Source organism: Dipodomys ordii, unplaced genomic scaffold (genome assembly GCF_000151885.1).
Source record: "Dipodomys ordii isolate 6190 unplaced genomic scaffold, Dord_2.0 Scaffold6, whole genome shotgun sequence".
Lineage (NCBI taxonomy): Eukaryota > Metazoa > Chordata > Mammalia > Rodentia > Heteromyidae > Dipodomys > Dipodomys ordii.
Window position 1 is genome coordinate 13,117,159 of NW_012267222.1, and position 15,409 is coordinate 13,132,567.

The 15,409-nt window shown below is 45.3% G+C and overlaps 2 protein-coding genes across 2 annotated transcripts in view; both read left to right on the forward strand.

The window, feature by feature from the left end:
- Rsrp1 (arginine/serine-rich protein 1) overlaps positions 1-3,057 on the forward strand; it is a 3,803-nt gene extending 746 nt beyond the window's left edge. Inside the window, exons 3-6 of the mRNA XM_013032370.1 lie at positions 6-181; positions 706-854; positions 1,988-2,071; positions 2,598-3,057. Coding sequence (XP_012887824.1) covers positions 6-181; positions 706-854; positions 1,988-2,071; positions 2,598-2,714 — 526 coding nt within the window. The 3' untranslated portion in view covers positions 2,715-3,057. The remainder of the gene's footprint in view (positions 1-5; positions 182-705; positions 855-1,987; positions 2,072-2,597) is intronic.
- A 4,222-nt stretch (positions 3,058-7,279) lies between these two features.
- Syf2 (SYF2 pre-mRNA-splicing factor) lies at positions 7,280-14,349 on the forward strand. Its single transcript, XM_013035608.1, has 7 exons — positions 7,280-7,333; positions 7,569-7,676; positions 10,365-10,490; positions 10,973-11,090; positions 11,329-11,419; positions 12,939-13,037; positions 13,947-14,349. The coding sequence occupies exons 1-7, from the start codon at positions 7,307-7,309 to the stop codon at positions 14,110-14,112; spliced, it is 735 nt and encodes a 244-aa protein (XP_012891062.1). The 5' UTR covers positions 7,280-7,306; the 3' UTR covers positions 14,113-14,349.
- The last annotated feature ends 1,060 nt before the right edge of the window (positions 14,350-15,409 follow it).

Genomic DNA, 15,409 nt, shown 5'->3' on the forward strand with positions numbered 1-15,409 from the left:
CGCCGCTCCCGCAGCCGCTCGCGTTCGCGCTACGGCCGCTCGAGGGCCGACGACGTGCTGGCGCCGGGACGGCGCTACTACGGCTTCGGCCGCACCCGCTACCCGGAAGAGCGCCCCCGATGGCGGGAGCGGACCCGCAGCCGCTCGCGGAGCAGGACCCCCTTCCGGCTCACCGAGAAAGGTGGGGCGTCGCGCCACTTCCGCTTTCTGCTGGGCCGCAGGGCTGGTTCAGGACTTGCCTTGTTTACTTCCTGCCCGCAGTTGGGTGGTGGTTTTCCCGGGAGGGAGTGGGGACGGGGACGGAGACACGGGGAGCGGGACGGCCTCACCTGGGTCATCTGGAAAGTATTAAAGTCACCGTCTGGACCCTAATCCTAACGATGGAAGGGCAAAAACATTTGTCAAAACAGGCCTTTTCTAAAGCTAATTGCTACTCGGCAAACTTGAGTTTTCCCAGTACTTTATAAAGAAATTTGTATTAAACATGGGTGTTAGTAACATGTCAGTATTGGTTTGATAGTTAAGACAATTAGGCCATATAAAGTCGGCAAAGAACATTCCTCAGGTCGAGCAATGAATGGAGTAATAAAACTTAGGGAAATGGAAACTGGTTGTTTTTATATGTAGGAGTACTGCATTTTCTCAGCAAGATGAGGTAGGGATTTTTGTCTGCCTGTGTTATAGACAATGTCTGTCTTTTCCTAGATCGAATGGAGCTGTTAGAAATTGCAAAAGCCAATGCAGCAAAAGCTTTGGGAACAACGAACATTGACTTGCCAGCCAGCCTCAGAACTGTTGGTATAGCCAAAGAAAAAAGCCGTGCAACAGCTATACCAAGTGGGGCAAAGTTCGAGGTAAGTTACTCTAGCTTTATCATGATAAGATCTTCAGAATGCTTACTGCCAGAAAGACCTTACATAACCATTTTTAAGTTTACCTATACTATCAAGAAGTCTGATTTGCCAAAAACAAAGCAAATCTAACAAATGACAGAAAGTCACACCCATGAAGTTGGGAGGTAATGAAATTTCAATCACACTGTATTAGTACTTTCATGAGAACACTGAAGATATGTTGTTGCTGGTACTTTAGTGATGTCTTATTATCATCAAATTTTTCTTACTCTAGTCTTTATAGACAGAGTGTTTTATCTGTAGCTTTCAATTTCCACATTGTGTTCCCACAAGTCTGTGCTCAACATACAGTATAGTTTATCTGCTTTATTTCTGTCTTATAGAAATCATGAATGTGGTCTCCAGACAATGATGAAGAAAATCTGTTGGTAATTGATACATGGGCTAAAGCATCAGCGGTTTAATTTTACATTCACACACCAAAAGATCAGTTTTCTTGTTCCATGTGCATGCTAGAATTTGGGACAGGTACTGTTTGCATAGGGTAGTAAAGACAGTTTTAAATTAAGCAAAGGAACACTTCTTAATGGTGGGGCATCTGTGGTATAGATGTCCCTTTCATAATATATGCAATATATTCCAGATGTTTTGAGAGATTACAGAAGAGGAGGCCTGCTTCACTTGCAGATAAGTTTATTATAATTCTCCAGAAATATGCTGGATGTACACTGGAAAACAACACTATTTCCTGTTAATTGTATGAAATCTAAAGCTTAAAATTGATAGCTTCAAAAGTCAAGGTAGAAATTGATGTCAAAGTAAAGATAACTGGTCTGAATGAATTTACTGTTGGGATCCAGTTACAATATTAGGATTAGACAAGTGTAGTTACTTTTCAGGCAGTGAGGTGCCAAACTGGCAAGGCTTTAAAAATTGTTCATTTGAATTTGGAGCAGGTGAATAAAAAGTGTGGGGAAGTGTGACCTGCTATTAAGTCAGTCTTGATTATTGGACAGCTCAACAGTTGTGTGTGTTGTTTAGGCTGTGGTGTATATGGTTGGGCTTCTATTTATACACTAATTATAAATCCAAAGATAAGTTTTTAAAAAAATTATTTTTTCTTACCTGTCTAGCTGTCAGAAAAACAATTGGAAGATGGAACTAAAAATCTCAGTGAAAAGTCGCCACAGAGAAGAAACATAGCTTTTAGTGCTAATGTAAGTGTATGTAAATCATTATTCAGATTGGGTTCAGAATGTTAAAACATTTGCTTGGGGGCTAGGGGCTCACTCCTGGAACCCCAGATACTCAGGGAGGCTGAGATCTGAGGATTAAGGTTTGAAGCCAGTGAGGGCTAGAAAGTCCATGAGATACTAATTTCCAATTAAGAACCAAAACTGGAAGTGAAGTGGTGGTAGAGCTTTAGCTTTGATCAACAAAAATTCAAGAACAGTACCCAGGCCCCCAGTTCAAGCCCCTTGAATGGCACACAGAAAAAAAGGTTTGGAGGTGGCGCTGTGGCTCCAGTGGTAGAGTGCTTGCCTTGAGCTAAAGAGCTCAGGCACAGTGCCCAGGCTCAGAGTTCTAGCCTCATGACTGGCAAAAATAAAGGTTTGCATTCACATTGTGTAGGCTTGTGCTTTTGCTTGATAATGACTCTTTAAATGGAATTGGTATATTTTGTGAAAAACAGATCTATATGATTTGTGTGTAAGAAGCTGATTTTAATTTATTGCCTTACAGAATTCTGTTGCGAAGCCAATACAGAAAACAGCTAAAGCGGCTGCTGAAGAAACATCTTCAGGATTGCCAAAGATAGATAAGAAAAAAAGTCCATATGGACTATGGATACCAGTCTAAAAGAAGAAAACTAATGGCTAAGATTGCCTAAAATTGCACTTTATTGCAAGTTTCTGTTCCTAGCATTATCTCTTTGAGTCAGTTATCAATAATTGTTGCAATTAAAAACCCATACAAAACATATGTACTTAATAGTAAAATGTTACCATTTTTAGGTTTCTCTTGAAGAGAGCATAAGTGGACCAGAGATTACATACAGGTGGGAGTTTTGTATATATTCTTGTAAATATTGTGTAATATCAGTTGGTTTTACAGAAGTGAAATTTGTAAGACACAGTAATTGAACTGTGTATGTTTTGTATATTTGTTAATAAAATTGTGTTTTTATTATGTTTTTAATGCATATATTGCCTCTTGAGTCTTTATTCAATAGAAGAACTAAAGGAGCCATCATGTGTTTAGGTTTGTTCATCCCAAATCCAAGCAGTTAATGTAGGGCTTAGGCCTTAATTGGATATAAGAGTTAATTGGATTTTTTTTCTGCCAGTTCTGGGGCTTGAACTCAAGGCTTGGGCACTGTCCCTGAGTTGCTTTTGCTCAAAGCTAGCACTCTACCACTTGAGCCACAGTGCTACTTCTGGCTCTTTCTGTGTATATGGTACTGAGGAATCGAACCCAGGGCCTCAGGCATGCAAGGCAAGCACTCTACCACTGAGCCACCTTCCTAGCCCTAGAAGTTAATTGGAAGTAGGAGTCTCACTGACTTTTCTCTGCTAGCTGGTTTTGAACCACTCAGCTTCCTGAGTAGCTAAGATTACAAGCATGAGCCACCAGTGCTGGCTGGATTATTTTTTTGTATGTGAAGGTGGGGTTGCACCATGTTGCTCAAGTTTGTTCTCAAACGATCATCTTAACCCAGTTAAGTAACTAGAACTACAGGCATATACCATGCCAGGTGTGGATATTTTAGAAATGTGAGAAATTGGCCAGAATTAAGCCAGATTAGCATGGGTTTCTGAACAGGAAACTAAGAAAGCTGAAAGGGCAGCACCTCATTAAGATATAAAAATCGGGCTGGGAAGGTGGCTCAGTGGTAGAGCGCTTGCCTTGCATGCCTGAGGCCCTGGGTTCGATTCCTCAGCACCACATAAGCAAAAAAAAACAAACCCGGAAGTGGCGCTGTGACTCAAGTGGTAGAGTGCTAGCCTTGAGCTAAAGAGCTGAGGGACAGTTCCCAGGCCCAGAGTTCAGGCCCCACGACCGGACCCCCCCCCCCCAAAAAAAAAAAGATACAAAAGTCAGGGCTGGGAAGGTGGCTCAGTGGTAGAGCGCTTGCCTTGCATGCCTGAAGCCCTGGGTTCGATTCCTCAGCACCACATAAGCAAAAAGAAAAAAGCCGCAAGTGGCACTGTGTCTCAAGGGGTAGAGTGCTAGCCTTGAGCTGAACAGCTGAGGGATAGTGTTCAGGCCCCACGACCGGACCCCCCCAAAAAAAAGATATAAAAATCATGTGTATAGTTGGCAGTTGTTAGGCTTTGAAAATAGTGTGTAGTCATTTTGAAATTCTTGATACTAGTATAGCTGGGAAGAACTTAAGCACATATATGATATATATATATATATATATATATATATATATATTTTTTTTTTTTTTTTCCCTTTGAGTCCAGTGGTGGGGCCTGGGCGCTGTCCCTCAGCTCTTCAGCTCAAGGCTAGCGCTCTACCACTTGAGCCACAGCTCCATTTCCGGATTTTTTCTTTTTGCTCATGTGGTGCTGAGGAATCGAACCCAGGGCCTCATGCATGCAAGGCAAGCGCTCCTACCACTGAGCCACCTTCCCAGCCCATAAGCACATATTTTCAAAGTGGATGCTGTACTGTGAATTAAAAGTCATCTAAACTAGCTGATAACACTTACGTAAATTTTATGTCTGTTGACACATAAATGTTACACTCTGAAGTGAGCCATTTTGAGGTTAAGGATACAGCATAAGATGCCAGATTCCATAAATTTAATGACTTCATTATGCCTATCTGCTAGGCTTAACATCATAGCCTGGTATGCTAGGAACCAGGCAAAAGAGCTGAAAATGGACTGGTGTTTTATGTCTTTAGTACTCACCTCCCTCCACCCCCTTTTTTTTTTTTTTGTTGATTGAGGGGCTTGAACTCGGCCTGGGTGCTGTCCCTGTGCTCTTCAGCTAAAGGCAAGTGCTTTACCACTTATGCCACAGTGCCACTTCGTTTTCTGGTGGTTCACTGGAGATGAGTCTTACAGACTTTACTGCCTGGGCTGGCTTTGAACTGCACTCCTAAGTAGCTAGGATTACAGGCGTGAGCCACCCCTTTTGACAATACCTTTTTGGGATTGTCTTATTTTAGTGTAACTTCCCCCCCCCCCAACATTAATGTCCCTCACTCCTCTCTTGTGTTTGTGTGTGTGTTAGTACTGGAGCTTGAACTTCAGGGCCTTGCTCAGCTGGCTTGTGCTCTTCGTGTTAAGCTATGTCTCCATGAAGTTTGTATTTTTGCTGATAGAGTTAAAAATTCGTCCTGGTACCGTGATTCTCATATGTCAATCTGAGTAGCTAGGATTTTTTTTTCTTTGTCGGTCTTGGCTTGAACTTGACCTGTGTGCTGTCCCTCAGCTCTTCAGCTCAAGGCTAGCACTACCACTTGAGTCACAGCGCTACTTCTGGCTTCTCCTTATGTGGTGCTGAGGAATTGAACCCAGGGTCTCATGCATACAAGGCAAGCACTCTACCACTGAGCCACCTTCCCAGCCCCCAGTAGCTAGGAATTATAGGCATGACATTGAGCATTTTAAATTTAGAAAACAAAACAATAGATTCCAATAGGCTCAACTAATAAGCTGGAGATAAGCAAAATATTCAGGTAAGGTAAATACGCAGATTATAAAGGAAACTCCACAACTTTATTACTGTCAATCATGGGGCTTGAGCTCTGAGCCTGGGCGCTGTCCCTGAGATCAGCTCAAGGTAAGTGCTCTACCACTTGAGCCACAGCTCTACTTCAGTTTTCTGGTGGTTAATTGGAGATGAGTCTCATGGACTTTTCTGCCTGGGCTGGCTTTGAACCACAATCCTCAGATCTCAACCTGAGTAGCTAGAATTACAGGTGTGAGCCAGCAGCGAGTGGCCATAACTCTATTTGGTAGGCTTGAACTTTGCCTGTGTGAGCTTTTTTGCCTATGGTCTAGTGTTCTACCTCTGAGCCACAGCAGATTTTCTGGTTGGTTATTTGGAGGAGTCTCGTGGACTTTCCTGCTTGTGCTGGCTTTGAACCATGATCTTAAGATCTCAGCCTCCTGTAGTTAGGTTACAGGTGTGAGCCACCTGCGCCCGGCTTCTACAACATTTCTGACACCAAGCAACTTTCTCTTCCTTTGCTCAGTGTCCAAAATTTATGACTTGAAGGTAGGGACCATTAAGGGTCAGCCCTACCAGACTGCCCTCCATCCCCTTCATATGATGACTCCCCATGTTGCTCTACATCTTCATGATGAAGCTTCCCTTCTTGGTTCAGTTGGATAGTTTGCCTATAAAGGCTCAAGGAATTGGAAAACAACTTACTGGCTTACAAAGAATACATGTGAACAGGTAAAGTTTGTGGGATGAAAGTTAAATGTTTCTCAAGTTTGTATTCCTTGCATAGGCACCCATACCCAAGCCTAAAATCTGAACACTTATGGAGATCCCATTACAGAGGCATGTTAAGTCATTGGCCCTTGGGCAATTGACTTGGTTCCCATACTTTGATCCTATTCTAAAGGTGATGAGGTTGAACTGCTCTCCATGTACTCTATTTAAAAACATTTGCTGGGCTGGGAAGGTGGCTCAGTGGTAGAGTGCTTGCCTTGCATGCATAAGGCCCTGGGTTCGATTCCTCAGCACCACATAAGCAGAAAAAGCCAGAAGTGGCTCTGTAGCTCAAGTGTTAGAGTGCTAGCCTTGAGCTAAAGAGCTGAGGGACAGCGCCCAGGCCCAGAGTTAAGGCCCCAAGACCAGAAAAACAAAACAAAACAAAAAACAGTTGCTTAGCCAACTGTTTGTGGCTCACATCTGTAATGGTAGCTACTCAGGCTGAGTTCAGGCCCACGACTGGACCCCCCCCCTCCCAAAAAAAAAAGGCTAGCGCTTTACCACTTGAGCCACAGCACCACTTCCGGTTTTCTGGTGGTTTATTGGAGGTAAGAGTCTTTCCTGCCCGGGCTGGCTTTGAACCGCGATCCTCAGATCTCAGCCTCCTGAGTAGCTAGGATTACAGGCGTGAGCCACCGGCGCCCTGCTGGAAAAGTACTTTTTCATTTCTATGTGTAACTAGTTCAGAAAACAATAATTTCACGTATTCCTATTATAGAACAACACCTTACTGCAATTTTCCAACGTTAGCACGGGTTGGGCAGCAACAGGTTCCGAGCAGGGAAGGAAAGCGCCCAGAGGGGCCGTCAGGCTTCTCTGAAGTCTCGGACGGCTGCGCATGACCTTGTCCAATAAGAAAACACCACTCAAAGGGGCGGGGATTGGTCTGTTTCAAAGCCCGGAAGGGGAGGAGCCTGAGGCAGCTTATTTGTACTAGGGCCTCCGGAAGTGCTTCGCGTTGTTGCCGGAAGTAGGAAGAGGAAGGCAGTAATGGCGGCTGCTACCGACGTCCAGAAGGTGGGTGCTACCAGCCCTACTCCGGGGATTTCGTTGATCATGCTTCTGCGGAGAGAGAGGAACAAAAAACGAAGACGGAACCGGCTGCTGAGACGGGACGGCACTCGACACGGGGAGTTCGGGGCTGGCAGTCGAGGGCCCGGGCCTGGCCTGCGGGCATCGCCCGTTCTCGGCCCGGACCGGCTCGGGAGGAGCGGCGCTGAGCCCTGCTTGACGCCGGTTCCCTTTGCCGTAGGTGGCGGGAGACTGCACGGAGGAGGAGCCCGGCACGGCGACCGAGGACTTGGCTGCCCAGAAGCGCGAACAGAGACTGCGCAAGTTCCGAGAGCTGCACCTGAAGCGGGTGAGTTGCGGGGGAGGCGCCCTCGAACCCGTCACCTGGCTGGGCCAGGCCTGCGCGCCGAACTCGGCAGGACTGTATCCCCCCAGCCCCCACCCTGTGCTTGTCAGTCCTCAGCACGTTGAGATCACTTTGAAACATCTATCTGCTTGCTCCCCCATTTCTCTCCCCGCCCCCGAGCTGATTTATTTTGGGCTTGATTTAGGAATCTTTTATTCACAGCTTTCCTGCTTTATCATTTGCACAAACTCCTCGTTTTATCTAGGGAAATATGTAGAGCCAGAAGTGGAAGAGACTTGTGAAGTGTCGGTAAGAGTTGCTTTGTCCCCAGACGTTTAAGGTGGGGACCTTTCATGCCAGTACTGAAGCACGAACTCAGGGCCAGGGTGCTGCCTCTTAGCTTTTTCCATCTCAAGGCTAGTGCTCTACCACTGAACCACAGTTCCACTTCCTAGTTTTTGGTGGCTAATTGGAGATAAGAGTCTTGAGGACTTTTCTGTCTTGGCCGGCCTTGAACTGTGATCCTCAGATCTCAGCTTCCCAAGTAACTAGGATTACAGGTGGGAGCCACTTTTGCCCCACTACTACTCACTCACTACCAATTATTGTGTCACTGTATTATATCTGCCTGTTACATAAAAATCTAAAGTCCTTAAAGAATGCCCCTTCTGCCTGACAGTGCCTTGATTCTTACCCCAGTAATCAGATGAACTCAAGCCTTGTCAGCAGCCCCATTCAACACTGTCAATCAAATGGTCTGTATGCTTTGCCCTTTCCTTCAAACTCAGCTTTGTTTTGACTTCAAACCAGAGTACACCAACAGAACCAATAGTGTATGAAGGTGATAATCTGTTTTCCTCTTTTCTTTCTTGAGGTGTTAGGGAGCAAACTCTGCTTTCACCGTGCTAGGTAATCTCTGTATCACTGAGCCACACCCTTAGTCGTTGGAGTATCTTCTGTCAAAAAAATTAGTCTAATAAACAGATGTGCTTTAATATTAAGGACTGTGTAAAGAACACATGTCTCACAGGATGCTGGTGGCATATGTCTGTAATTTCTTACTCAGGATGCTGAGATTTGAAGGATTGTGGTTTGAAGCCAGTCTAGGCAGAAACATTCGTGAGTTCTTCTTCAGTTAAGCAGCAAAATGCTGGACTAGAGAAATGACTCATATGGTAGAGACTAGCTGTGAGCAAGAGAGCTGACTCTAAGTTTGTCTATGAGGAACAGGAAATGGATTGTTGTTGACTTTTTCTACTTTTCTCTACTTTAATCCTGTTATATCAAAATAAAACATTGCTGAAACTTAAACACAAAACAAAACCAAGAAAGCTGAGTGAAAGCCAGAGGCCCTTAGTTCAAATCTTGGTACCAGCAACAACAAGAAGCTAGGTCTTGGTGGCTCATACCTGTAATCCTAGGAGGCTGAAATCTGAGGATCGCTGTTTGAAGTCAGCCCAGGCAGGAAAGTCTGAAGATTATCTCCAATTAACCACCAAAAAACCAGAAGTGGAGCTGTGATTCAAGTGATAAAGAGTGCTAGCCTTGAACAAAAAATATATAGCACCCAGGCCTTGAGTTTGAGCTTCAGGACCCACCAAAAACAAAGGGAGAGAGAGATCTTATACCTAAAACCTACACTATATCATTGTGTGCCTTTTAGGTTACTTCTTTGCTTAAAATCATTTGATGGCTTTTATTGCTTGTAGGGAAAAGGGGTCACCTTGTCAATGTGTCCTACTTGGCCCTCTGCGAAGAAGGCAAGATGTATTTGGATTTCATCATGTTTCATCTGACAATCTTTATTATCATTTTTGTGTATTTGTATTTTTCCTTGCCAGTTGTGGGGCTTGAACTTGGGGCCTGGGCGCTGTCCCTGAACTTCTTTTGCTCAAGGATAGCACTTTACCATTTGAGCCACAATGTCACTTCTGTGTATGTGGTACTGGGGAATCAAACCAAGAGCTTCATGCATGCTAGGCAAGGACTCTACCTACCACTAAGCCACATTCCCAGCCCTTTTTTTAATTTTTTAAAAATTTTTTTTGGGTGGGCCATGGGGCTTGAACTCTGGGCCTGGGCGCTGTTCCTCAGCTCTTCAGCTCAAGGTGAGCGCTCTACCACTTGAGCTACAGCGCCACTTCCGGTTTTCTGGTGGTTTATTGGAGATAGGAGTCTCTCAGTCTCTCCTGCCCGGGCTGGCTTTGAACCACGATCCTCAGATCTCAGCCTCCTGAGTAGCTAGGATTACAGGCGTGAGCCACCAGCGCCCAGCCCCAGCCCTTTTATTTATTTATTTTTTTTGTCGGTCATGGGGCTTGAACTCTGGGCCTGGGCACTGTCCCTCAGCTCTTCAGCTCAAGGCTAGTGCTCTACCCCTTGAGCTACAGCACCACTTCAGGTTTTTTCTAGTGGTTTATTGGAGATAGGAGTCTCACGGTCTTTCCTGCCCGGGCTGGCTTTGAACCTCGATTCTCAGATCTCAGCCTCCTGAGTAGCTAGGATTACAGGCGTGAGCCACCAGCGCCCTGCCCTTTTATTTTTTTAATTTACCTTTGAGACAAGGTTTTACTGTTAGCCCAGCCTCTGTGGACTTCCCATTATCCTTCTGCCTCTGCCTCCTGAGTACTGTGAATACAGGCTTGGGCCACCCTGCCGGGCTCTGACAATTTTTTTTTTTTTAATTTTTAGAATGAAGCTCGTAAGTTAAATCACCAAGAAGTTGTGGAAGAAGATAAAAGACTTAAGTTGCCTGCAAATTGGGAAGCCAAAAAAGCTCGTTTGGAATGGGAACTACAGGAAGAAGAAAAGAAAAAGGTTAGGAAGTGCTTCCTTGTATCCATCAGCCATTTCTTCCACCATACTCTTACTACGACAGAAGAAAGTGTTGACAAGGCTCTGTCTGCTCTTTACCTACTGTCACACTGTGGGCAGGTTACTTAACCTGTGTATGACTCTGTTTTTATCTATAAAACTGGGGCTCTAATAATAATTTTTGAGCAAATTTTTAATTCATTGAGCTAATACAGATAAAACATAAGTTTTGTGTACTCTGCTGTTACTAAAGTACCATAACAGGTTCCCAAATTCCCTTCAAAATGTAAAGGGCTGGAGGCAAAGATCAGGTGATAGAATACCTACCTGCTAAGCTTGAGGCCCTGAGTTCTAACCCCAGTACCACCACCCCACCCCCCCAAAAAAAAGTATTGTTCCCAATTTGAAATGGGTGCAGTAGTTGCTCACCTGTAATCCAGGCATATGCAGTCCTACTAATCTACCTACGTTGTTGCTGTTTCCAGGAATGCGCAGCAAGAGGGGAAGACTATGAGAAAGTGAAGTTGCTGGAGATCAGTGCAGAGGATGCAGAGAGATGGGAGAGGAAAAAGAAGAGGAAAAACCCTGACCTAGGGTTTTCAGGTAGAAGTGACCACTTGAACTTGACTTTGCTGAGCAGGCCTGTTACATGGCCGAGTTTCTGAGTCATGGAGCAGTGTTCCTGTGCTTCCTCCCTGCAGTATTCTCCAAGAGGCCAGGAAAAGTGCAGACCCTAAACAGACTGCTCAGCTGCTTATTTTTCCTCCTTGTGATAAAATGAAATCGATAGCAAATGCCCAAACAAGGACATGTGTCATCCGGATTCTCATTTGCTTCTTAGATTACGCCGCTGCCCAGTTGCGCCAGTATCATCGGTTGACCAAGCAGATCAAACCTGACATGGAAGCCTATGAACGACTGAGAGAAAAGCAGTAAGTCTTCGGTCATAAAGTAGCTCCACCCTCCTGAGGGCGTGGAGGACTTGTGTTTGCACACATTACTACTCTGGCTTCAGCGAGAGGTGGGGAGTGTCAGCTGCTAAGGATGGCTGTCTTGTGTTGACAGCACCATTCGTTGTTCTTTGAAGAGCCAGCCATCTGGTTTCTGGGCCTTCTGAGTGTTAAGTTCTTCATGCCAGCTTACCAGATTGGGTGGTAGGCCTGAGCGCTGGGGTGGTAGCCTTGCCTGCTTACCTGTGCTGCTGCGATATGAAAGCCAACCCAAGTGAACTTAACTGTCCCCATAAAAGTATTCTCCAAGGAAGATGTATGTGGTGGGCTGTATATGCAGACCCCTGCTTTGGTAGAAAGAGACATAGCCTGAGCTTGTGATCTTGACTAAGTCCTTCACCCCTGACCACTGGCTCATTCCATTCACCCCAAGATGAAGGTGTTTTCTTAGGTTTTTTTTTTTTTTTTTTCAGTTGATCATGGGCTTTGAACTCAGGACCTGTTGCTCTCCCTGAGCTCCTTTGCTCAAGGCTAGCACTCTTCCACTTTGAGCCACAGCTCCACTTCTAACTTTTTGTTAATTGGAAGTAAGAATCCCGTGGACGTTCCTGTCCAGCCTGGCTTTGAACTGTGATCCTCAGATCTCAGTCTCCTGAGTAGCTAGATTTATAGGTGTGAGCCACTGGTGCCTGGCTTCTTAGTTCTTGCTAATCCTCTCTCCCTCCTTCCTTTTCTTCCCTCTCTTTCACAGTAACTGTATCCCATAGCAAATATATGTGTGTATTTTTTTTTTTTTTTGGTCCGGTCATGGGGCCTGAACTCTGGGCCTGGGCGCTGTCCCTCAGCTCTTCAGCTCAAGGCTAGCGCTCTACCACTTGAGACACAGCACCACTTCCGGCTTTTTTCTTTTTGCTTATGTGGTGCTGAGGAATCGAACCCAAGGCCCCAGGCATGCAAGGCAAGAGCTCTACCACTGAGCCAACTTCCCAGCCCCATGTGTGTATTTTTTTAAGATTATGTTGGTCAGGGGCTTAAACTCTAGGCCTGGGAGCTGTCCCTCAGCTCTTCAGCTCAAGGTGAGCACTCTACCACTTGAGCCACAGCACCATTTCTGGGTTTCTGGTGGTTAACTGGAGATAAGTCTCATGGACTTCCTGCCTGGGTTGGCGTAGAGATACGATCCTCAGATCTTAGCCTCCTGAGTATTATTACAGGTGTGAGCCATCAGCACCTGGCATATGTGTGTATTTTTCTTAATTTTTTATTTTTTGTGCCTGTTCTCAGGCTTGAACTGCTGTCCTAGGCTAGCACTCTACTACTGGAGCAACAGCTTCACTTTTGGCTTTTATGGTGGTTTAATGGAGACAAGAGTCTCATAGACTCTACTGCTTGGGATGGCTTTGAACCACAATCCTCAGATCTTGCTCTCCATGCCTGATAGTCTGATTTAAGATTTGAAACTGGTGCATTTGACATTAACAGTCCATTTGCTGTCTTTCAGTGGAGAGGAGTTTTTCCCAACATCCAACAGTCTTCTTCATGGGACACATGTGCCTTCCTCAGAGGAGATTGATAGGATGGTCATAGATCTGGAGAAACAGTAAGTACCTGGCAGGGCTGCATGCTTCTGGGTCTGATGTGCTGACTGGCATGAATCACACACGCGGAGGTGAGACTAGCTTGCTCTAACCCAATGTCTTCTGGTTTTGCAGAATGACTGGAATCCATGTGGTTTGGAATGGAGATGCAATTGAAATGTGTTAATCGGCTTTCTGTCCCTGCAACAAAATACCCCAGATTCACAACTTAGAGGAGGAAGGGTTTCTTTTGGCTCAAGGCTTGAGAGACTTCAATCCATGGTTGCTTGGCCAGGTGCTTTGAGCCTGGGCTAGGAAGCAAGTTGGGGCAGGGTTGTGGGGAGCTGAGGTTCCAGTAGCCCTTTTAAGGCACATCCCCAGTACTACCTGACTTTGCCTGGGCCCCCACCTCTCAGTAGCACCATGGGCTAGGGACCCAGCCTTCAATCGATACACCTTCAGTGGTGGGGGCTCTTTCAGATCCAAGCTGTAATAGTTGTGATCAAAGGAGCCTAAAGAAAGCCACTCTCCAAGGGCCTTTACTCCACTATGAAGAGGCAAGCATGTTCTAGTCACTGTACCTGTTAATCTCTGCTGCTGGAGATGACACTGGCAGAGCAGAGTGCAGTGTGTGCTGAGTCAGTGCACACGGTGGGCCCTGCATGCACATGCGTGCATTAGCTGAGTTGTGAGAGGTAGTGTAATTGGCTGATAATGGTCTTAAGTGGTACTTCACTTGTGGGACTCCTGACAGTGCCAGTGCTTTCCAGAAGGGCTCTGAGTGAGAGCAGGCACTAGGCCCATGCTCCCTCCCCACTTCTGCTGCCAGTCAGTACTTTCTACTTGAATCTGCTCCTGTCTAGTACCGATTCTGTTCTGAACCTCGGGGTCGAGGCACTTCTGACTTTGTGTACGTGGTTTCCTTCCCCCAGAATTGAGAAGCGAGACAAATACAGCCGGAGACGCCCCTACAATGATGATGCCGACATCGACTACATTAATGAGAGGAACGCCAAGTTCAACAAGAAAGCCGAGCGCTTCTATGGCAAGTACACGGCTGAGATCAAGCAGAACCTGGAGAGAGGAACGGCCGTTTAAGCCCTGCAGGAGCCGAGTTGAGCTTAGGATGGAGTGAAATTCCTGCTTGAGGACTGAAGTGCTCAGAACCAGAGCTAGATCGGTCTGCCTTCCCACCCAGCATTCCTGAATAAATGTCTTTCTTCAACATGCACTTCCCCATCTGTACGCGTGGATGGAAGGTGTATTTCTTGTAGTGAGGTGGTTTTTGTAAAACTCCACTTTGTATAAATCCTAACTATATTATTTTTCTATGTATCTGGAATGTGTACAGCTGTTGGTGAAGCGTTTGGGCTCGAGATTGCTGGCGTGGCTCCGATCAGCCCTGCTGCTCAGTGTTGTCAGGAACCATGGGGGGAGGACAGGGAGGACACGCAGGACAGCGAGGATGATGGGAAGTGGGGGCAGTCTGCAGGCTGCGTGGGACCATGGTGAGGGAGGCACAGAACTCCATGAAGGGCAACTGCATACAGTCTGATTTTTAAAGAGTAATAAATGCTTTGGAATAGAATCCTTCCTAGTACATTGTTTTTAGTTTAAAACAAAAGTTCATATGTACACATCCATAGGTACATGTACATGCTTTCACCCAAGTCTCAAGCATATTTTTATTATGGGACAGTTCAAACATCTTCCAAAAAGGACTAGAGGTGTGCTCAGTGGTAGAATGCTCCCCCAGTTCCGGGAAGAAAAAAAATCAAGAAAATGATGGGGTTTGGTGACTCACACTTAGAATCCCATCTACCTAGGGGGCAGAGATTGGAAGGCTTGTGTTAAGGCCAGCTCATGTAAAAAGTGGGGACCTCATCTCAGTAAATGAGCTGAGTGAGGGTTCATGTCTAATTCCAACTATGTGAGGGGCATAGGTAGGAGGATCTTGATCTGAAGCTGTCCCTGGGTAAAAAGCAACACTGTCTGAGAAATAACTAGCTTAAGTGGCAGAGTTCTTGTCTAGCAAACATGAGTCCCTGAGTTCAAACCCCAGTACCACCAAAAAAGACAATCCTGTTCAGTACAACATCAGTTGTTGGTCAATCTTGCTTTCTCTCTGTCACCTTCTTGTACTTCTGGGTTATTTTGAAATGTCTCTAAGTTTACTATGTATCTCAGGAAGAGACTTAAAAAGAGCACAGCTGAAGTTCTATGTTAAAGATTATTTGTTGGCTAAAATATTAAATATCTAATTCAGGTATTCCAAATTAAATCTAAAAGAGTAAATTCCACAAGTATAGAATACCACCAGTGATGATCCTGTTACAAATTAACATCACACTTTTTTTTTTTTAATTTCTGGTTGTTCTTTGTGTCAACTTTTCTG